Here is a 23,403-nt window from a genome sequence, read left to right as displayed (position 1 = left end):
AAATAAAATCATTGCAGATTCTATGCCTAAATAGATGTGTAGATAACATATCTTGGCTAATATATAAGTCAAATCCCATGATTCTAGACTAACATATCTTAGCTAACACTCCCTCTAGTTAGTGCATGGATATTTGAGATTCCCTACTTGGACATGGCATCCTCAAACACGGTCTTGCTGGCACCAATCTTAAAAATGTTTGTAAGCTGCTGAGAGGTAGTGACAAACGAAATGAATATTTGACCGGAGATGATCTTCTCTCGAATGAAGTGACGGTCAACCTCTGTATGCTTAGTCCTGCCATGTTGAACGGGATTTGCTGCAATGCTAATGGCAGACTTGTTGTAATCGTAAAGTGAGAATGAAAGTGACACTGGAAGGTACAAGTCTGCTGTCAGTGTTTTCAGCCATAGCAACTCACACATTCCAAGAGCCATAGCCCATAACCTTATGCTTTGCCTTTGCACTCGATTAAGAGGCAACGTCCTACTTCTTACTGCGCCAAGTAACCAAGTTGCCACCAATAGTAGTACAGTAGCTAGCCAACAAATGGATCTCTTATCTGAAATTCATCCTGCATAATCAATACCTGTCCAGCCTCAACCCGTAAGTGACCGTGATTGGCAATCAAAATACCATGGCCCGGACACCCCTACAGGTAGCGAAGGATCCGAATAGCTGCATCAAGGTGAGGGGTGTGAGAACTGAGGAGAGTGCATCAATTGATTCTACGCTCGCGGCATAAACAATGTGAGATCGGGTTATGGATAGGTAGATGAGGTTCCCAACAAGCCGCTGATACTGACCAACTTCCAACAATAACTCTACCTCACAATCCCTGCAAGATTTGTTGGTCTGAGCCTGAACTTTCTGGCTTAATCCAGATATTGAGCTAAGCTTGAGTATCTCCAAATTACCTGAGTGAGCTCAAGCAGCCTGGTACTAGGCCTTGCTCGGCATTGTTCGTTTGAAGGATGATTGCTTCTGGTTTCCATTAGGCAGTTACATATGCCTGTAAACATAATCTTGTTTTTCTTTTCAAAGTATGCATATTTTATGAGATAATTTTTTTCCCCTTTTACAAAGTGCTTTAAAAACTAGGGTATCTTTTGTAAACAAAATACTTCATGTGGCCTACACGTCCTTAAAAACCAAAGTAAATGAGACTTGTTACACTTATCCAACCTTGACCTATAAACTGTTTTTTATTTCTGGAAATCCTGTTCGCAGGTCATCCAACCCTATATAAATTGGGTGGGTGTCTATTATGGAGAATATAGAGGCAGAAGTGTCCGCTTTATCAGAGTGTTCTTTCAAGTAGTGCCTAATACAGTTTATTGTTCTTTTGAATTTTCCTGAGTTAATTTCCTGAAAAAAGAATTAAAAAAAGAAAACAAATTTGGAGTTTTCAGGATGTTATAATTCTTTCTTTGTTACTTCTTGTAGTATCTTATATTATAATGAATAGACATGTGAATAATTTTTTAAATGCTTCTTGTGGAACAGACATTCGTGATAAGCAAAATGCAGAAATTGTCCAAGGAAGGACTGCAGCGGACGGACAAAAGAATTGGCCTCATGAATGAAATTTTGGCTGCAATGGAGACTGTAAAGTATGGTTCATTTTGAGAATGCTTTCTGTTAGACTTTTGTGCTATGACTTTAGGTTGTTGAAATTATCATTTTGACTCTTTATGACAAATTGGTTCAGATGCTTTGCATGGGAGAGTAGTTTTCAATCCAAAGTTCAAAGTGTGCGGACTGATGAGTTGGCATGGTTCCGAAAAGCACAACTACTGGGAGCGGTATGGAATAAAACACTCTTGGGAAAAAAAAATTCTTGTTTCTTATAGGATCAAAATGATATTTTAGGTTACGCCATTAAATTGTTTTTGTTATCTAGTTTTTATTGCATAGATGCATAACATGCATGCTCATGGATCCAGATTCCTTTCCTTTTTTAACTAGGTCAAGGAATCTGACATTGAGTGTTTGGTGTCATACACAATTTTCTTGTGTCGGAATTGGCATTTTGGAGACAGAATCAAATGCAGCATTGTCATTGAATTAAGTGCATGGCAATTAATTTGGGGTTGATTGACAAAGCAAGTACTTAGGCTCACACAGTGCCAGTCTTTACATTTGATACTCATAATGATCAGCATGTGCTTCATCTAATATACATTGATCATGGATTATTGGTTACCATAATAATGTTCAACTTTCCTCACATAAAAATGTTTACATTTACGCAACACTCATATTGACTTCAGCAACCCATAAAACTGTTTCCTTTCTCTCTCTTTCTTTCCGGTTACTCTTCCCCCTATGTTTTCCTTGTTTGTATTCACTCTTTTCTGTAAAAAAGAAAAATCTCATCCTTTATCTTGCTTTTGCAGTGTAACAGTTTCATATTAAACAGTGTTCCAGTTGTGGTGATTGTGGTTTCATTTGGGTTGTTCTCTTTGCTCGGAGGGGATCTAACGCCTGCAAGGGCATTTACATCACTTTCTTTGTTTGCTGTGCTACGGTTTCCACTATTCATGCTTCCAAATATCATAACTCAGGTTCTGTTCTTTTCACGGCTATTATGTTTCTGATATTATCTGACTTACTGGTAATATTTTTTATTGCATTGGGACGGCTTCTTTAGTTTATGTTTTTTATGTTGCTCCTTCTTCATATCTGATACTGCATAATGATCAGTTTCATTAAATGAGCGATCCTTCGGACAAAGTAATATTTTTGATGCCCGACACAAATCTAGTTTTCTTTCCCACTTCAGGAATTTTTAATTTACTGTTCTGTTCATCGATTGTTGCAACAACAAAATCTGGACAAAGTAATATTTTACCTAGTTTTCTTCCCTACTTCAGTACTTAATTTTCTTTTGTATAACAATTGCACAAACTGTTCTGTTCATCGATTGTTGTAACAACAAAATCTTTCATTTTTGATGAGGAGCCAGCATTGTTAGGTCATTTATCTTTGCAAAAGCATGTAATACCGATTCTGCTAATCAATTTCTGACAATTTTATCATGTTTGGCGGATTATTTTATGGTGCAAATAATGCTGGAGTTGTTTCTTATTCTTTTGAATTTGTATATATATTTAAAGAAACTGTAAACTAGAAAAATATAATTTTCTTGATAAGCAATATTTGGCTTCAGCAAATATTATTCACTGCACTTTCTTTGTCCTTTTTTTTTTTCCTTCCCATTTTCATATATATATTTTTTTACTCTGATTAGTATTATGTTGAATTTAAACTATAATTCAAAAAGCTTCTTCTATATAGCTTCTTTACACACGCACACACACACACATACTTTCATTGGGAAATTGGTTTTCATCGTCCCTCATAACATTTTCAGAATTTTCCTGGTCTATTGTTTGCATGAAAAGGATGGTTTACAATGTCTTGTTTTGCATAGTTTCTCATTGCTAAAAGAAGAAAAAAAAAAGTAGTTTCTCACTGTTTTATATTTTTTCATTGTATTTTAGAAATTGTAACGCTTAAATTTTTATTGCTTTCTATATGTGATTGAGCTTCTAATAAATGATTGTAGTTTGACAGGTTGTGAATGCAAATGTATCTTTGAAACGCCTGGAGGAACTTCTCTTAGCTGAAGAGAGAATTCTTTTGCCTAACCCACCTCTTGATCCAGGACTTCCGGCCATCTCAATTAAGGATGGGTACTTTTCTTGGGATTCAAAGGTCAGCTTTTGAACCTAATTGCATTAATGCTTACGTATTATTATTATTATTATTTTCTCTACGTATGAGTGATCTTGCTTATCAATCAAAAACTATTTATTTATTTTAGAATACTTGTTGTTTTTTTATAAGTTTGCTATCACATTTAGGCATTGCCCTCTTCAAGTTGGTTAAAAAAAAATTCACTAAAAAATGCGTGTAATATTAAGTTCATAATGCTTAACCCAACTATATTACTACTTATATGTACTAAAAAATAGAACATATCTGAGACATTTTTGTATTAGATGCAATCTTACCCAATTAAGAGGCATCCACACACATAAGTGCTAGCAACTTGTTAACAACCATCTACTCCAAAAGCTTAAGCTGTTAGACTGGGTATAATTTTAATATTTAAATCCTTCAACATGCCCTGTCACATGTGGCCTTCGTTTTGGTGCAACACGTGTTTCAATTTTTTATTTATTTTTAATTTTTTATTATCAAGGTTACAATGAGGGTTGGACACAGGATCTTGCCAGATACCATGCTGATTTTTTGAGAATTTTTTTTGTATATTTCATCTTCTTAATATGTTTACATCTTGTAAAAGTATATATAGGAAAGAGAGAAAACTATACAAGGAAAGTCTAAAACAAATCCCTACAATCTACTCCTAACTTACAACAATCATAATAATTAAATCCCTAACTTTCAACAATCATAATAATTAAATCCCTAAAATAAAGGAGCTAAATATGGCTATTCATGAGCTTGTGCACGGTCCCCCCATTTTTGGCTGGGGATTGGCTTTGATACCATTTGTCATGACCCACCCCGCTTTGTAGATATTATCTGATTTGCACACTCTCCGTGCTCAAGTTTTTCAAAACGCGTCTACACAGTTAGGAGGCATCAGCACATACAAGTGCTAGCAACCTCCCTTTAGTGGATGTCACAACTAATTTATGTCATACTCATCTAGGGGTCTTGTTACGTTATGCATTGTGAACCAAGAACAGATCAAGAATCAAGTAGAAAAGTAAACACGACACACAGAAACACAAAGATTTATGCGATTCTGCGTAAAGATTACATCCACGATGAAGATCTGACAAAAGATTTTACTATGCAAAAATCAGCTCCCAAACCCTAGCTCTTTTCTCTCACTATCTTTCTTGCGGTTGTTAGTCTTCTGTCGAATCCCACTCTAAACCCTGAATGGCCTTATGTGATGGGCTACAATAGAGTCCTAAACAAGGTCCACGACGTGCAAGAGGAACCGGTCAAAAATCATTTTGTGGGTCAAAACTGGATTGCAAAATTAATGCCTTGGTGAACTTTTTTGATGCCCTGGTTTAAATTTTTTCCTTTAGTCACATTTGAAGACAAGTCTCAAGGTCAATGCCTTGTACAACAGTTTGCCATGGGAAAGTTTATTTTTTTTCTTTTCTGTACCTGATGACTGTTGGCTTCTGTGTACTTCTTGTGCTTGTTTCGGAATTTTCTACAAACTGTTTTCATTTTATTTTAATTTTTCTTTTTGTTTCTTATTCAGGCAGAGAAGCCCACTTTGTCAAATATTAATTTGGATGTACCGGTTGGTAGCTTAGTAGCAATTGTTGGTGGTACTGGAGAAGGAAAGACATCACTTATTTCAGCAATGCTTGGAGAGCTTCCTCCAGTTGCAGATGCAAATCTTATTATGAGAGGAACGGTTGCTTATGTTCCGCAAGTTTCATGGATTTTCAATGCTACAGTATGTAAAAGCTTGCTCTTTTAGCTATTTAAAACTTGCTGGTGGTTAAGTTGGTCTCACAATTGTTGGCATACCTTACTGAAATATTATATATGTTAATTGCTTACACCAACATGGTTCAGGTGGAAAGTCAGTCCATGGAGTTGAATTTAATTAGGCCACACTCTATGTAAATGATATGCTTTTTGCTTCTTGTCACATGACATTCATATTTTTTTCATTTCAGGTACGTGATAACATACGATTTGGATCTGTATTTGAACCCGCAAGATATGAGAAGGCAATAGGTGTGACTGCATTGCAGCATGACCTCGATTTGCTGCCTGTAAGTACATGTACGATGGGTTATCATGTTGGTAGTCATCATCAACGTGCAGAATTTTTTTGTTAGTTTTTACTGAACCTGAATATCTTGTCTGCCTTACATGCTTATTTTTAGGGCGGTGATCTGACTGAGATTGGTGAAAGAGGGGTTAATATAAGTGGTGGGCAAAAGCAGAGAATTTCCATGGCAAGGGCTGTATATTCCAATTCAGATGTTTACATATTTGATGACCCTCTAAGTGCTTTAGATGCCCATGTTGGTCGACAGGTAACGACTGCATTTTAGATGATGATGATGATAATAATATTAATCACCTCAAGACCACTTATCATTGTAGCTACTGGGTTCTGTTTGGAGCTGCATATGAGTTGTTGTAATATATGGTCATGTCTATGGACACACTATCCTGTGTCCTTCGGCAACCACTTCATATCATCAGTTTCTTGGGTTTCTAAATTTTTTTTTTTTTTTTTTTGATAAGTAATCTTGGGTTTCTAAATTTGACACTTTACGATGTCTTCAAGGTCAAATTCTCAGTGTAAGAGTCACAAGATACTATGATGCGGGAAAGCTAATTACATACATAGAAACACGTAGTTCTAAACAAAACAAAACTTATTTTTAAGCACTATATGCTAACTTTACCTGTTTCTGTTCATGCCTTTTTTTTTTTTACCCGGAAAGTTGTTTCTGTCCATGTTCAGTATATGCTACCCGGAACTTCCTTTTTTTTTTTTTTTTTTTTCATCGAAGGACCTATTATATAAATATATCATTCATTTTAATCTTGGAATATGATTTGTATCCTACCTCTGTTATTTTCTATTATTATCACCTTTTTTGTATCATTGTAATCATCTTTGGTTGTTGCACTTTGAACTTTTAAACTTTTCTTGAATGTTATGTTATCGCTTTTGTTTGCTCCTCCAGGTTTTCGAGAAATGCATTAAGGAAGAATTAAGAGGAAAAACCCGAGTTCTAGTCACAAACCAGCTACATTTTCTTTCACAAGTTGATAGAATTATTCTGGTCCATGAAGGTATGGTGAAAGAGGAAGGGACCTTTGAGGACCTCTCAAATAATGGCATGTTGTTCCAGAAACTGATGGAAAATGCAGGAAAGATGGAAGAATATGTGGAAGAAAAGGAAGAAGGTGAGAAAATTGATCAGCAAACCTCAAAACCAGTTGCTAATGGCATTACTAGTGATTTGCCAAAAGATGCAAGCCACACAGATAAAAGAAAAGAAGGCAAATCTGTTCTTATTAAGCAGGAAGAACGGGAAACAGGTGTTATCAGTTGGAAAGTTTTAAAGAGGTAAAAGTCAATGCAGCAACTTGTTCACACTTCACGTCCTTTAATATATATCATCTTGTTTGTCTATTATTTCTTCATTTTTATTTGGACCGGCATTTGCCGCACATAGTACATAACTCATCATTTGAACAGTGTAGTTACTTTTGCTTGACCCACACAACCAAGCAGAAAGAATATTCATGATGATTAAAGTTCTCTATGTTCTAATCTTGATCATGCGAAATCCCTTTAATATGCTTTTGAAGAATACGGGTAAGGTTGCCTGGTACGAAGAACATATATGGGTGCGATACGATATGGACACATCGATACGACAAATGCAGACACAACAATAAAATAATAATACAAAATCATGGTTTGAAGATGCAGACACAGAACGTGGTGGATGTGGAGCCATATTGGAGATAACGTAATGGAATCGGTTTACGCGGTCGTGAAATTTAGTCACTAAGGACTCGGTCGATTCCATAGGTTCTTGGTTGGGACTTGGCCGATTCCCTTGGGACTCGGCCAAGTCTTATGTGATTTTGAACTCCCACTGATTTATCGATGGGGCTTGGACTTCGATGCGGGTGAGTCGCCGAGTCTTAGCGACCCGGCCAATACGGAGAACTATGTATAACATATTAATATATATTCTAGAAATTCATCTTTGAGCATTTTATCCTTAATACCATAAATGTAATACAAAATAAAAAAATGACTACATGACACCAGTTATTTAATTCATCATTTCAGCAATCTTATAAAGAAAGATACATAAATTGTTTAATTGAAATCTCCAACATTTGTTTGCTCATCATTCATAACATACAAACAATAAGTTCAATAAGAAAACACACAAAAAGATAGCAAACAAAGGAACTCCATAATCCTCTTCATTCAATTTTTTGATGTGTGTACTGTGAATATATAAAAACATTAAACTGTCAGTTCTCAGGATGTTTATATATAAACAGTCTCTGTGTTGATATAATAAATAGTGGTGACTGGTGAGGTGTTCTGTGAACAGTGGCAGGTGGGGAGTGCTGTGGTTGAGGTGAACAGCGGTAGTGGTGGCAGCTGCTATGAGCAGTGGAGGTGGTGGGGGCTGTGAACAATGATGACTTAAGGGGTGAAGGTCTAATGCCTGAACTTGAAGGATGGTGCCATGGTGGTGGTGAGAGTTCAGTGCTGGTAAAAATGGGTGGCGATTGGGTGGGTGGTGGTTGTGAAGTAAGAGGAAGTGGAGAAGGTGACATTGTGGCGGGTGGTGGTGGATTTAGAGGCTTATGGGTGGCTGTGAAGTGAGAGAAAGGAAAAAACCTGGTGGTGCACAATGGAGAGTCGCTGGTGGAGGATGCTACAGCTGTCGCCAGTGGAGAGCAGTCAGTAGTCGCGGTGACGATTTGGGGCTAGGGTAGCAATGATCTCTGGAAGAGAGTAATGTTAGATTTCTGAGGAGAGCTGTAGAATTGATGAAATGTGGGTGGGATTAGTTTCTTTGCCACTAGTTGGAATCTGCCTCGTAAGAATTTGAAGGAATTCTTAGGTGGAAAAAAAAGAAAGAAGGAATTTGAAGGAATGCCTGTATCACTTCTTCTTTATGACTGGATGGGCGTATCATCTACATGAAATCATATTGAAGACTTCAGCTGGTCAGCTACATGGAATTTTTTTAATGTATATTCCCTTGGGAATCCATGCTATCTTTGTGTAGGTGATATCATCTAGGACGATAAAAGTAAGGTCTTACCTTCATATCCCTAGTCCATGGGTCAAAGTGATGTGGTTAGACCATAGTTGGCATCTGCAAACGTCATCAGGAAGCCAGCCGCCTGCATCCGCTTGAGAAAAGAGCTAGTAGAGTGTGTTTCATAGGTTGTCAATGAATCTGCTAAAAATAGTGAAATAGATTCTTGGGGATATTCTCATTTTGTGAGACAATCTAGGTTCTGGCTTCCTCTTTGCAGGTAACGTCATTGGAAAGGGAAAAGATAAAGTGGACAATCAAGTCAAACAGCCAACTGAACAAGAGACTGCTGAGTTTCTTAAGATTTTTAAAATGTGAGTAAAATGTGGTAGAGCATCTCAGCAAGCTGCCTCAAATACCTCTACTGCAACTTCTCCTTACCTCCGACTGCTAGATTTGTTTGGAAAGAAAGCCTCTTAGAATGGATTTTGACTTGGACAGACAATTATCTTGGAAGCAGGTATGGGTTCATTTGGATGATTCATGTGCATCTGCTGAAGGAGCTGCTGAAAACTTCTCTTTGGATAGATCGGAAAATGGGGAGGCAGACCTTTTAGCTAAAAGAAATCACGAGAAAAGAAAAGAAGATAATAAGCTATTATCTTTCTTGAGGTGTCGAGGGGTATATGTTTTGTTTGCTTATGTGTTGTATTGTTGTCTTTGTCCTTTAGATGTAGGATATCTGGTCCTAATTTGTACGTAATAATCTTCCCTTGGTCAATGAAATTATTTTTTCTTATTGACCGGTAAAAATAAGAAATAAAGAAAAAAAAGGAAAAGGAAAATGGAATGGACTAGGTCAGATGACAAATAAAGGGTTTGTTACAAATAAAGGTTTTTTTTTTACAGATGTTAGTTTTTGGCCTTTTAATTTTATAAACTAAAAAATTGAAAATCTGTTCTATTAGATGTTCTTGTATTGGTAAGAAGTCTTTCTCTTGGGAATTCTGTGAGTTCTTTTAATGGTGTAAGGTCTTTCGACTCTTTTTGAATGTGAGAAGCCACTTAAAAAGACTTTCAACTAACATCATATATATGAATATATATATATATATATATATATATATATATGTTCTTGAAAATAACATCTCAGTATGTTGATATCAATGATATGCACAGTATAATATTCATCAAAACGCTGGTAGCAATGTAGCATCACTATCTTTTATCTTTTAGTTTTGTGATATGTTGATGGGTATCATAGAAGACAATATTGAATTATCTATTAGGTACTCCTTGCAATTAAATATATTGACGGAAATATCTTTATCAACCAATATCTGATTGGTGACCTGTTTTACCAAAATTTTCATGCTATATGATAAAAGTTCTGTTGATTAGGTTTATAATTATGTTATTTTTGCAGGTATAAAGATGCATTGGGAGGCGTATGGGTAGTTATGATACTCTTTACGTGCTATGTCCTAACAGAAGTTCTACGGGTTAGTGGTAGCACCTGGTTAAGTCTTTGGACAGATCAAAGCAGTTCGAAGAGATACGGGAATGGTTTCTACAATCTGATCTATGCACTTCTATCTTTTGGTCAAGTATGTATTCAGCTGGATATAGTTGGTTTCCATTACAAATGCAATAAAACTATCTTTGCAATTTCCAATTATCTCATCCCTCTACAGAAGTTTTTTTCTAGTTCCACTATTTGTTGTATCACTTAGATGCCTTGTTTCTGCTGTTCTAAAAAGTTGGGTTTGGTTTTTTTAGATTCTTGTATTTGGAAATTTAGTGCAAAAAAGGGGGGAAAATCTCATAGTTTGTTATATCTTTTGGGATTCAGGTTTTGGTGACATTGGCAAATTCGTTTTGGTTGATCCTATCAAGTCTTTATGCAGCCAGAGTGTTGCATGATGCTATGCTCAACTCCATTCTAAAAGCTCCGATGGTCTTCTTCCACACCAATCCACTTGGACGGATTATCAATAGATTTGCTAAGGATTTAGGTGACATAGACCGGAGTGTTGCCCCATTTGTGAATATGTTTCTCGGTCAAGTGTCACAGCTCTTTTCAACTTTTGTGTTGATAGGAATAGTCAGCACTACATCGCTGTGGGCTATAATGCCACTACTACTATTGTTTTATGCAGCCTATCTATATTATCAGGTACACAAGTTCTTATTTATTTGTGTCTTTCACTCTTTGAGATCTTAACATGTTTTAACCATGTATAATATACACTAGGTAAAACTTTACTTGATCACAACTAAAGTTGATGAGACCCTACAATTTTCTATTTGGAACAGAAAAAAGCTACCAAATCTACTCGAAAAATCCTTTAACAATTTGGGGTTGGTTGAATGAACTAGTATTGAAATTCAGATTCATGTAGAGCTGTTAAAACTGTGTAGCCATGAAACAAACAGTTTTTTCCCCTGCATCGTTCTACATTTTTTCCCTGCCTTTATAGCACCTTCAGTTTGAAACAGTAACTCTTCTTCCTTGTGCAATTATTCTTCTTCATTGCTGCTACTTAAAACCATCTAACTCATCTTTCTATCGTCTGATCCTCAGTTAGTGCTACATTCAGTTTCTCGTGAATGCATTCATTTCTATAAACTATTTAGTGTCTTATCAGTTATCCATTTGATCATCCCTATTACAGTGCACTCATATTTGAGTTTGTGCAAGTTTGTAGATAACTCCTTCATGATTTGGTATAGATTTATTGCAAAGTGCTTTTTATTCAAAAGCTAAGTAGACGTGAGCACAATTTCAAAATTAGTGGGGAATTGAGAATCAAAATGGTGAATGCATTTATGCTTTACTTTAAATTGCACTGGTCATCCTCACTCATGTATTACAGTGTAGATAAGTGTGGATCAAAACGTTTTACAACTCTGCTTCATTAGCTGCACAGCCTTCATAAATGCTTGCTGTTGACCAGCATATGTTCTAAACTTTTAAGCTGTTAGAGAGAGTGTAGCTTAATATTGAACTCTTTTAACATGCCCCTTCATGTGAGACATCCGTTTTGGTCCAACAAGTGATTAAATTTTAATTATTAGGGTGTCAGCGAGGTTTTAACTTGAGACCATTTGGCTCTAGGACCATATTAACCACCATCTACTCCAAACGTTTAAGCTTTTAGAGAGGATGTGATTTTAATGTTTATATCCTTTAACACTTTATAATTTGTTTTATATTCTTGAAGTTTTTCATATATGCTCATGTCACAGTCGGCTAGCAGTGAATAGGTCAGATTACTAGGACTCTATCTATATTTGAATAATTGATTACTTAAGTGTTATCTTGTTTTTACAGAGCACAGCCCGTGAAGTTAAGCGATTAGATTCCATTTCCAGATCGCCTGTGTATGCACAATTTGGAGAAGCATTGAATGGTTTGTCAACTATTCGTGCATACAAAGCGTACGATCGGATGTCCAACATTAATGGGAAATCCATGGACAACAATATCAGATTCACTCTTGTAAACATGAGTGCAAACCGCTGGCTTGCAATCCGTTTGGAAACATTGGGAGGCCTCATGATTTGGCTTACAGCAACCTTTGCTGTTATGCAGAATGGAAGAGCAGAAAACCAGGAGGCGTTTGCCTCAACAATGGGTCTGCTTCTCAGTTATGCTTTAAATATTACTGGTTTATTGACTGGTGTACTGAGACTTGCAAGTCTTGCTGAGAATAGTTTAAATGCCGTTGAGCGGGTTGGTTCATATATAGAGTTGCCTTCTGAGGGTCCATCTATTATTGAGAGCAACCGTCCCCCTCCTGGATGGCCTTCAGCAGGATCCATCAAGTTTGAGGATGTTGTCCTGCGTTATAGGCCTGAACTTCCTCCTGTCTTGCATGGTTTATCCTTCACAATTCCTCCAAGTGACAAGGTGGGAATAGTTGGAAGGACAGGAGCAGGGAAATCTAGCATGCTTAATGCTTTATTTCGGATTGTAGAACTAGAAAGGGGAAGAATCTTGATTGATGGTTGCGATATTGCAAAGTTTGGATTGATAGATCTTCGTAAGTGTCTTGGAATTATACCACAAGCACCAGTTCTTTTCTCAGGTACGCACCATCTAAAGTTGTGGGTTTGAATAACTTGATACTACGTTTACTCAATTTAACCTTCAGTTGTTTCTTTCAATGATTTCCATTTTTACATGATTTTTATTATTTGATTTACTCAACCAATATCTGTCAATCAAATATGGGGGAATGGGATGGCTCTCACCAAATAAACTTGGCTTCTTGTTAATTTACCTATTATTAAGCAAGGTAAGCTAATTGATAGTAATATTAACGGTGTGATAGAAGGTGGCAAACAATTAGAAACTACCTTGATGTCTAGAGTGCTGCCAGCTTCCGGGGTCTATAAATGCACACATACAAGTTACTGTATTTATGTTGTGTGTTTAAATGTATAACTCACTTAAAAATTGTATTTAAATGATGAATGCTCAATACGCAATGGGATTAATAGTTGTGATATAGTGATTGGCGACCCAAAATGCCGTGTTGTAATCCAAGTTTAGTGCTTTGTCGGACTTTTTGTGAAATAGTAAGGTCAACATTTAAGAGTATGGAGGGGTTTTCTTGTATCATGCTTTCAACTTGGGGGAGTGAGGATAAAAATATAATAAGCTCTCACTCCGTCAACTTAAGGAATTAGTGAGAGCCGAGAGGGGGCACCTCCATTTGAAGGAGTTTGTTTTAAATGTTCTGAACCATTATATTACAGACATACAAGACTTTACATTTGGGTCTGATAAGCACCAAAATGTACTTTTTGTTACTTAAAATGAAAGATGAAAAGCCTTTAATATCAACTACTTTGGGTCTGACTAATATTTAATCTGCTGGCGCATACTTGGATCATAATGCAAAATTTTAACCTTGGTTTGTTTTTGGTTGATTGTGGAAGAATGAATAATGAGGTTAAAAAAATCCTCTCTCAGTATCGTTGTAAGAGATTGGTGAAGAATTCCTATAAGCACTTCTAATTGGATGTATATAGAGATTAATCATCTTTGCTTTTCTCTCCAATACAATTCCTCTAAAAATTGCAGTAGAGCTTCAATAATTTAGCATAAACTCATTATTTCCATTCTTAGATGACACTGTTGTGCATGGGAGGGATTTGGGTTGTGTCTGTACGGATATGTAGGGGTTTAGCTCTCTTTACATTAGAACTGCTGGTAGCTTTGTTCTGTCAAGGATTTCTCATTCTTCATCTGTATAGTCTTGGCTTCCCTTTTTGTTATTAGTAACATTTGTTATTTCGTATAAGATTAGTTATTTAGTGTAAAAGATAATGACTATTCCAGTCTGACTGGTTTCTGAGCTGATATATTTGATGATTTGAAAATGGTTCGGAGTGGAATGAAGTTCATTACAGAATGGTCAGTCTGTTTTTGTGTCATTCAATGGACAATATGGCAGTATAGTTGCTTGCCTTTGTGTTTGGTTATTCCTGAGAACATAAACCACAAATACAGCTACAAAAAATCCAACCCAGGGATAATAAGTTCTCTTTATAACATGAAGTCATTTTTTTTTTTCTTTCTACATGTAATGACTGATAAGAAAGTTTCTGGTTCTTTGTTGATTTGATTTAAGAAGAACATTCCCATTATGAAGTTCTCATTATATTAATGATTCCTTCTTTTTCTTGTCTAGGATCTGTGAGATTTAATCTTGACCCTTTCAACGAACACAATGATGCTGATCTCTGGGAGGCTTTAGAGAGGGCACATTTGAAGGAAGTGATCAGGAGAAATTTTTTGGGGCTGGATGCTGAGGTACATTTTCATGTCTTCTTTATCTTGCAATTTCTGGTTTTCAGATTTTATTATCTCGTTTTCTTATTGTGAATTATACAAATAAGTCAGAAATAATTTCTTTAATTGAAAGTTATGGTTGAGAATTGCTAACATTTTCTTTATGCAAGTACTGACTTGTAGCCTATAGTTTGCCCCTAGAGCAATGAGCTTGTAAGCCATATTCTTAGTAGTGAGGGTGCAGGGTGGTGATTGTAAGTAATCTTTTAATCAATCAGCTGGTGAGGACATAGAGAGAGAGAGATGATTGACATGATAAGTCTTTTAATCAATCAGCTGCAGAGAGAGAGAGAGAGAGAGAGAGAGAGAGAGAGATGATATACAGAGAATTTTTTTGGATCAAACTTCGTACTCTAGCAGTTGAATCTGTACCGCATCTTATGTAAGAAGAGTAATTTTAGAGTTTACGTACTTCTAGAATGATCAAATAAGCATAAAAAGACATTTGGATTTTTAAAAGATAAAATACAACACTTTGGTGAGGAGACTTTTTTATGTTTTTCTGATAAAATGTAACAATTTCACTACTGTATATATTGGTTTTCCAGATAGAATGAGCATATGATTGATAGTAATATCTATATTAGCTTCTCATATATAATGTCTAGATTCCTAAATGATGTCGTAAGGATTGTAGTTAAGAACCTTGCAAGTCTTGCTGATTAGACCTTAATGATTGTAGTTAAGAACCTTATTGGATTCATGTCTATCGCATCATGTGCAACCATTTTTGCTGTTTTCCCATCTTTTGGTGTTGCTAAGTTCTATATACAACTTTGTTAATCCCCTCTGCCTAGTTCTGGTTTTGTTTGGGCTGGTCATTTATAATAAATAACATTTCATACTTACTTCACACTGGGCATTGTAAACATTTGTGGTCTTAAATCTTTTATTCCATCTAGGAAGGCACAGCCCAGATTTAGATGCATTTCTGGATGAACTAATAGAGTTCTATCAAAAGTCTATTTTCAAGGAGCATCTTAATTTTGGTAATGCCTGACATTATGTATTTAGGTATATGTGAAGCTGTATTATTTTTTATGTGTCTGACTAAGAGACCAATACTACCAATTCATGGATCAACAATGACACAGAATTTTTAAAAGGTTGTTCACTCCGTAATGAAGTTTCTCATTCGTTTTGAAAGGAACATCCTTTCTTTTATTTTATTTTAATTTTTTTTTTTTCCTTTTCAAATAAAATTTAGATGGATGTACATGACATTCTTGTATACAAATCTTTTAAACTGAATTTCAAGGTCAGTTTTGTTGTAATGATGTCAATTTAATCTCCACAAATTTAATGGAGTGTTGGCCAATGATATGCCATCCATTTCTTTTGTTTTGAACTTCTTTTAATAAATTTCAATATTAACTAATGTGTTTTTCTTTCTGGAATGTAAAGGTCTCTGAGGCAGGGGAGAATTTCAGTGTTGGACAGAGGCAGCTATTAAGTCTTGCACGAGCATTGCTTCGCAGATCAAAAATTCTTGTTCTTGATGAAGCTACTGCTGCTGTTGATGTTAGAACCGATGCTCTTATTCAGCGGACCATTCGGGAAGAATTCAAATCATGCACAATGCTCATTATCGCTCACCGACTAAATACCATCATTGACTGTGACCGAATTCTTCTGCTTGATGCTGGTCGGGTATGGAGTAGTTTTTTGTGTAATTATGTTCTTTAGAGGTGTATCCAATTGGAAGAGAAAACAAGAAACCTTCACCCAAAAGAGAAGGATGCCACAAGTCTGAATGTCTTAAACTTTCCACTGAAAAACTTCCAAGCTTAATGATTGATGTTTGATTTTTGGTTTAGTATAAATTTTATTTTTGTACTTACGGGAATATATATATATATATATATATATATATATATATATATATATATATATATATATATATATATTTGGTGTGTCCTTAAAGTTACTGTGCTCTGTTTCAGGTTTTAGAATATGATACACCAGAGGAACTACTGCGAAATGAAGGGAGTGCTTTCTCTAAGATGGTTCAGAGTACAGGGGCTGCAAATGCTGAGTACTTGCGCAGCTTAGCATTTGGAGGGGAAGGGGAGAACAAATCAGAGAGAGATGAGACCAAACGGCTAGATGGGCAGAGGAGATGGCTTGCCTCTTCCCGCTGGGCTGCTGCTGCGCAGTTTGCCCTTGCTGTTAGCCTCACTTCATCACAGAATGACCTTGTGCGGTTGGAAATTGAAGATGAGTACAATATTCTCAAGAAAACGAAGGATGCTATTATAACTCTGCAAGGAGTTTTGGAAGGGAAGCATGACAAAGTTATTGAAGAGGCTCTTGATCAGAACCAGGTCTCCGGAGATGGATGGTGGTCAGCCCTTTACAGAATGGTTGAAGGTATAAATTGCATATCTCCCCCGTTTCATTTCAGTACATTAATTCGTGTGTGCATGTGATGGTGACATTCAGTTCTCTCTCATCTTTTTATTTCTCAAATTTTATATTCTGCAGTTTTGGCCATTGCTATTTATTTGATGCAGAGTTTCTTGCTTACATAAAACGTGTCAAAAGAGTGCTTGTGATGAGCTGCATTAGCTCCTTATAGAAAAGAGGCCAAGAATTCAAAGAGGGCCTTTTCTGGACTTCTGTAGCAGTAGTTATTAGTTTTTCTAATTAGTGCACCCCTGAAAAAATAAATAGTAATTACTTATTTGTACATACATTTTCTTACATAGGTTAACAAAAGCAAAATAAATAAATAAAGAAGGCCCTAACCGAACATGTCTGACTTTTCAATAATAATATTCCTATTCTTAGTTATTCTTTCTATAGAATATTATTCTTTTTTTTTTTTAGCCAGTCATGCTACTTCTGGTAAATAGGAAATAGCTCCCAGTAACTGCTTGTTTACCAATAATATTGGCAAAAATTAGTGACTCGTACAAAAAGATTTTTTTTCTCATATTTGTTTTGCAATTTATTAAGAAAATGATGACCGGAGATTCTTTTTTACAATTTTTCTTGATTCAAATCCATTTATACTTTTTCTCCAGGTCTTGCAATGATGAGCAGATTGGGTCGAAACAGGCTTCATCAATCAGAATATGGATTGGAAGGCACAACGATTGATTGGGATCACATTGAGTAGAGAGAACAGTAATTTAGACATTGTAATGCAAATTACTTGAATTACTCTTCTAATGGATTTACATAGGCTGTTCTTCGCCGATTTTGTAAATAATGTCGGATTTTGTACTGTAATAAGTTTGGGAAGTGCTTTCTGAATTACAAGTTGCTTAACTCAAAGCAGCTCTGCATGACTCTTGTTTTGCCTCGCATAGTAACTTGATATTGGTATCATTAGACTTTCTTGTGAGCTTTCAAAGTGTTATTCAGACACATAATATAGTAAAAATGTGACGATTCACAGTAAATTTTGGCATACGAGTAGATCAAGTTGAGTGGAGAGACGGTGAACGGAAAAGACGTTTTGTGAACCAGAGCTTCGTCGAATGGAGAGGAAACATCTGAACGTGATTGTGTGTGTGTGAGAGAGAGAGAGAAGGATTGGAAACAAATATCATATTTTGATATTATTTTAATGGAGACCAGTGATGATTGTTCGTGGTTAACTTGATCAAGCAAACTTGAATTGAATCTCATACATAGTTGCTATAGATTTATGTGCTTGAGCTCGAGTCAAACACTTTTCATTGTGGCCAAGCTTGATTCGTTTAGTTATTAACTTACTGGAAAGCTAAATCCAAGCCTTTTTTTAGACCAAATTTGAGTTTGATATCAAGATTGATAAAGATAAAAAAATGGTTTGACAAGTTTATATCGCTTTTGTAATTAGGAGAAATTTTTAGGGTTGATGATTCGTGTTGGCGTGTCATGTTCGTGTCGACAAGAAAATTAATCATGTTTAAGACCCTTAACGCGATTACAATACGATTATTACTCATGTAATAAGATGCGACACGCTTAACTTGTTTGATAAATGGGTCAAGACTTGACATAACACGAAAAGACACGTTTAAGATATTTTTGACACGAACACGAGATGTTTATTTTATACGTTTAGTTAAATTAGTTATTTTTTATACAAACACGACATATTTAGTTAATCAGGTTAATCGTATTTATAGGGTTAAATATGAATACGACACGTTTAGTTAGCGGGTCAATCCGTGTCGACACGATTGCGATATGAATATGATTAGTCCAAACTCAAACCCTCTTATTTTGTATCGTGTCAAATATTGTCGGGTGGTACTAAACTCAAAAATTAATTTATAAATTCGATAAGTCTTCTAAAGAGCTTTATTGAAATTAATCCAAGCTATTTTTATTTTTTTTGAAAAGTAACCTTCCAATCAAGTTTAAGGAATATTTAGGACATTTAGTTTAATAATAATAAAAAAAAGAAAATAAAAGAAGAACAAATTTTTTTCTGAAGCAACAAACCCTCCCCATAAGGTGCAACACGAGTTACGGCCTATATCACTAACAATCAATATAGGTCCCCATCTTTGTCAAAGAAGCAATGGAAATGTCAAATGTCCACATCGAACCAACAGAAGACAGATGTACGGAGTATCAGACAAATGACCATTTTTGTCAAAAAATAACACAAAATAATAATAATAAAAATAATAACTAAAATTTGAAAAAGTAGATTTGTTCCCTCGAAATATCGACCACAAGTTGTGTGGGTCTTTCTTTTTCCCTCACTATAATTCCAGTTAATCATGTGAGAGGTTCCAAAGACCAACATTGGAAGCATATCATTCATTACAGAGAGAGAAAAGCGCACATGTGGTGTCCAACAATTCCTACTAGAAATTAATTTCATTCATATCCACTCAAGTTGTGTGGGTCTATCTTTTTCCCGTGAGAGTATCTATCCAAATACTGATTTTGAAAGCGTATCATTCATGATAGAGAGAGAAAAACACGTGTCGTGTTGAACAATTTTTTACTAGATTTTAACCTTTAAAATCTCCAAATTTTACACGAAAATAACTTTTAAAAATTACAATCACTTAGAGTATCTGCAACGGTCGTATATATTTTTTTTTATATAAATCTAATGTATTATGATAGATTTACACAAAATTTCTGAATTATTTAATTTTAGCTCCAACGATTATTTTATACATTTTGTGTAAAAATATATCTCTCAATAATAATCAATTATGTGTCATGTCAGAGTCTACATAATTTTTACAAACTTACTTAATATATGATTGATTTTTTAATAGAATGAGAAAGAGGGATGAAAAAAGAAATATATTGATTTGGCAATGTAAAAAGGTTGTGTATTTTACACAATCTTTTTACACATTTATGATGTGACAATATAGGTTAATAGACTGTTGAAGATAAAAAAATTTTACACATTATAAATAACAATATATATTTTACACAAAAAAAAATATTTTAACATATCACTCAAAATGCTCTTATACTTCAAAATTACTTTTTCATCAATAACATCATAAAAAACGTACGAAATAACCTTAAAAGTTAATTCATTCGTTCGTTACAAAGAGAGAAAAGCATATCATTCATTACAGAGAGAGAAAAGCACACATGTGGTGTCCAATTCTCAGGAATTATTAACCTTAAAAGTTAATTTCATGATACATGTGGTATTATTTTATTATTATTATTATTATTTTTCCTTTAGTTAGTATTTACACGTAATTCTATTGAAGTTCGAATTACTGACATTTTTTAAAAAAGTAAGAGTCTAATATCAGGTCATTGACTTGTTAGTGAAACACAGTGATATCAATGAAGTGAAGGTTAATTTCATTGAAATTTTTTGAAGTTTGAATAAATCTCATACAAAAACATTTTTTAAAAATTACTATTACTCACACTTCAAATCACTTTTTCACCAATGACACCATTAAAAATGTGCCAAATGACCATTTTACCCCTCAATTTTGTAATGCTTTTGTGTATTGTTGGATGTATAAAATTACTTGATTACCCCATATAGCCCATTTTAAGTTACCAAAATACTCCAAACATTTTCCAGAAACCATCTCCTTCCTTTTAATTTCACGCACCAGAAACTAAAATCACCATCATTCTCCTTCATATAAATGACAAACAAATACATATGTATTGAGAGTAACATTCAAAACACGCACTTACAGACACTTCTTTTCTTCTATAATTTCATATCATAAATTTTTTAAAAATCAAACCAACTTGATGACCACTACTGTTTATATATGGGTCACCCACCACTTTTGGTACGGTTGAATAAAAAAATTCCAGAGATTCATATTCAAAGCAAAAGTCAATAAAATATGTGTTCCACCACCATTCATGAATCATTGATTAAAAACAAGCCTACTACGAAAGCTTGAGTTACTAGTGAACAATCCACAACGGGCTTCACATCAAGCTTTAGCCCATCATCAGCCTGTTATATTTACAACACTACAACCAACATCCTAATGCAATAACAAGACTGCATTAATGGTGAGAGAAATTCTGTTTTGTGGTATTGGTGGTGGTGTGTCTCAGAAGTTGTATACAGACTATATTAACGGTGAGAGAAAGAAAGAAAAGGAAAATGTATATGTTATATGAGTTTCATTCGAGAGTGTTTTGCCAGAGATCAATTGTTAATGGCACTTTTGTCTTTTCAACTCTTTTGGTAAATCAGTATAGATTCAAAGGGATAGTAATGTCATTTTACCTGCAAGAGCATTTTAATACCATTTTTCTAGTGCGAGTGAAAAAAACAGATCAAATATTTATAACGTGTGAGTGGTCATAATTTCCGGTGAGATTTGTCCAAACTCAAAAGAGTATCAATTATTTTATAATCCAAACTTAGGGGTATCAGTGATATTCGCCCGAAAAGTTGAAACTCTCCCAATAATTCACTCTTTCGTAAAGGGTACTAACTCTCCCAATAATTCGAGCTGTCGAAAAGGGACTAAATACTAAATACAAGCTTCTGTCGCTATCATGGTGTCAACACCCCACCAATTAGGTGCAGATCTTTATGAAGAAGCAGCCAAATATATAGGTCGGTAGAGCTGTTGTATATACATCCCCAATAATTCACTCTTTCTGCATATATATACACGTTCTTCGTAAGCCATGACGCTTCGTGTCGCGAGTGTTCTACTTTTCTATCCTTTTATTGACTTCTCTATATATTTGAAGACGAAATGTTAGTACTTTGACATTTGAGACAGGTTTTCATACATGTCACTGTGGTAAACAAACTAGTAGTGAGTTCGACAGTCTCGGAGGTACTTGCTATCAGTCCATTACTCCCATTCTTGTTCTTGTACACGTTGTTTTTGTTAATATATTACAGAGAAAATTATGGGTTTCCTAAATTTTGATTGCCCAAATGGGCATAATACCACCATTGTGTTAGTTCAGTTGGATTTGGCGCTTTTTTTTTTGGAATAAAAACCAACATGAAATTTATTTAGAATATTTATTGGTTGTATTCATCTGTTTGTTGAAAATTAAACCTGTGTGTTAAATGAATAGCGTTCCCCTCTTCCGTCGTTACTCGGTTTTCCAACAAACTTTAGGATTCTCATGAACCAGAATCCTATCTGTGTAGATGCGTTTTTGAAAACTGTGAGCAAGGAGACTGTACAAAACGGACAATATCTGATGGTCGGATTGTGACAATGTTCAGATCTTATGAAATAGTTATGTATCTATTCTTCACGCTGAATTAATATAAGGATGAATATGGTTTGTTGTTGTTGCAGGAAGTGTTGCGAGGGAGAATATAAACACTAAGCAGCAGTGGAGTGTTAATTTGAGGGAAGGGTTGGACGGGCAGAGCGTTTATCATTCACCTAATAATTTCAAGAGACTGAGTGAATAATTTGGTTTTGGTGGTGAACTGGGTGGAAAGTAAAGATGGGTTTTGAGCCTTTGGTTTGGTATTGTCGACCAATGGCAAATGCAGCATGGGCAAAAGCAACAGATAGTGCTTTTGGTGCTTATACACCATGTGCCATTGACTCTCTTGTGGTTTGCATATCTCATTTAGTTCTCATGGGCTTGTGCTTTTATCGAATTTGGCTAATTAAGAAGGATTCAAAAGTCAAAAGGTTTTGTTTGAGATCAAATTACTATAATTATATGCTGGGCTTATTTGCTGGTTATTGTACTGCGGAGCCATTGCTCAGATTAGTGATGGGTATTTCAAATTTTTATCTCAATCAACAGACTGGTCTCCCTCCCTTTGAGGTGCGCTTTCTATTATTTTTCTCTATTATGCAGTTTTTATCTGCTTTGTTAATTTTGCACTCATCTTTTGATTTTCCATGCACTTGCATAATGAGTAGGCAACCCATTTATTTTTTTTTTTTTTTTTTACTACTATATTCATTTAACTTATCTGTGGTAGTAGTATAAACTTTTATGCATACTTCATCAAAAATGTTTCATGCATTTCTTTTTTCCTAGTTGGGACTCACACACCCATCCTAAGGAGATTTGAACCCTCAACCTTCCACTTTTGAAGGTGAGGAAGTACCACTAGGTTGTGGTTGTTTCATGCATTTTGATTTTGGAGAATAATCAAATTGTCTATCTGTTTCACTTCTATCTCTCTTGATGCGCAAATCATGACACTTTTAGAAGTGAGCAGAGCTGCTCATATGACACATTTTGACCTGTTATAATGTTTTAAAGGGTTTTAGTTTTTCATTTATTTTTGTCAGATTTACTAAAATATAGAAATTTGTGCTAGTTGTTGATTCAAAGATTGTTGGTGGTAGCTTATTC

The 23,403-nt window shown here is 35.1% G+C and overlaps 2 protein-coding genes across 2 annotated transcripts in view; both read left to right on the top strand.

Annotated features, from left to right (window-relative positions):
• LOC132313607 (ABC transporter C family member 2-like) overlaps window positions 1-17,986 on the top strand; it is a 43,141-nt gene extending 25,155 nt beyond the window's left edge. The window contains exons 14-28 of the mRNA XM_059812447.1: window positions 1,507-1,613; window positions 1,712-1,805; window positions 2,400-2,567; window positions 3,580-3,720; window positions 5,261-5,461; window positions 5,688-5,786; window positions 5,901-6,053; window positions 6,717-7,102; window positions 10,201-10,381; window positions 10,627-10,950; window positions 12,109-12,865; window positions 14,477-14,598; window positions 16,042-16,287; window positions 16,581-17,007; window positions 17,664-17,986. Coding sequence (XP_059668430.1) covers window positions 1,507-1,613; window positions 1,712-1,805; window positions 2,400-2,567; window positions 3,580-3,720; window positions 5,261-5,461; window positions 5,688-5,786; window positions 5,901-6,053; window positions 6,717-7,102; window positions 10,201-10,381; window positions 10,627-10,950; window positions 12,109-12,865; window positions 14,477-14,598; window positions 16,042-16,287; window positions 16,581-17,007; window positions 17,664-17,758 — 3,501 coding nt within the window. The 3' untranslated portion in view covers window positions 17,759-17,986. The remainder of the gene's footprint in view (window positions 1-1,506; window positions 1,614-1,711; window positions 1,806-2,399; window positions 2,568-3,579; window positions 3,721-5,260; window positions 5,462-5,687; window positions 5,787-5,900; window positions 6,054-6,716; window positions 7,103-10,200; window positions 10,382-10,626; window positions 10,951-12,108; window positions 12,866-14,476; window positions 14,599-16,041; window positions 16,288-16,580; window positions 17,008-17,663) is intronic.
• Window positions 17,987-21,731: 3,745 nt separating this feature from the next.
• Window positions 21,732-23,403, top strand: part of LOC132313597 (ABC transporter C family member 12-like) — a 42,034-nt gene continuing 40,362 nt past the window's right edge. The window contains exons 1-2 of the mRNA XM_059812437.1: window positions 21,732-21,896; window positions 22,377-22,863. Coding sequence (XP_059668420.1) covers window positions 22,531-22,863 — 333 coding nt within the window. The 5' untranslated portion in view covers window positions 21,732-21,896; window positions 22,377-22,530. The remainder of the gene's footprint in view (window positions 21,897-22,376; window positions 22,864-23,403) is intronic.

The sequence above is a fragment of the Cornus florida genome, unplaced genomic scaffold, assembly GCF_030987335.1.
Source record: "Cornus florida cultivar Cherokee Brave unplaced genomic scaffold, ASM3098733v1 CherokeeBrave_3.0.0_Hap2_Chr01, whole genome shotgun sequence".
NCBI classification, from domain to species: domain Eukaryota; kingdom Viridiplantae; phylum Streptophyta; class Magnoliopsida; order Cornales; family Cornaceae; genus Cornus; species Cornus florida.
This window is presented reverse-complemented; position numbering and strand designations above follow the sequence as displayed.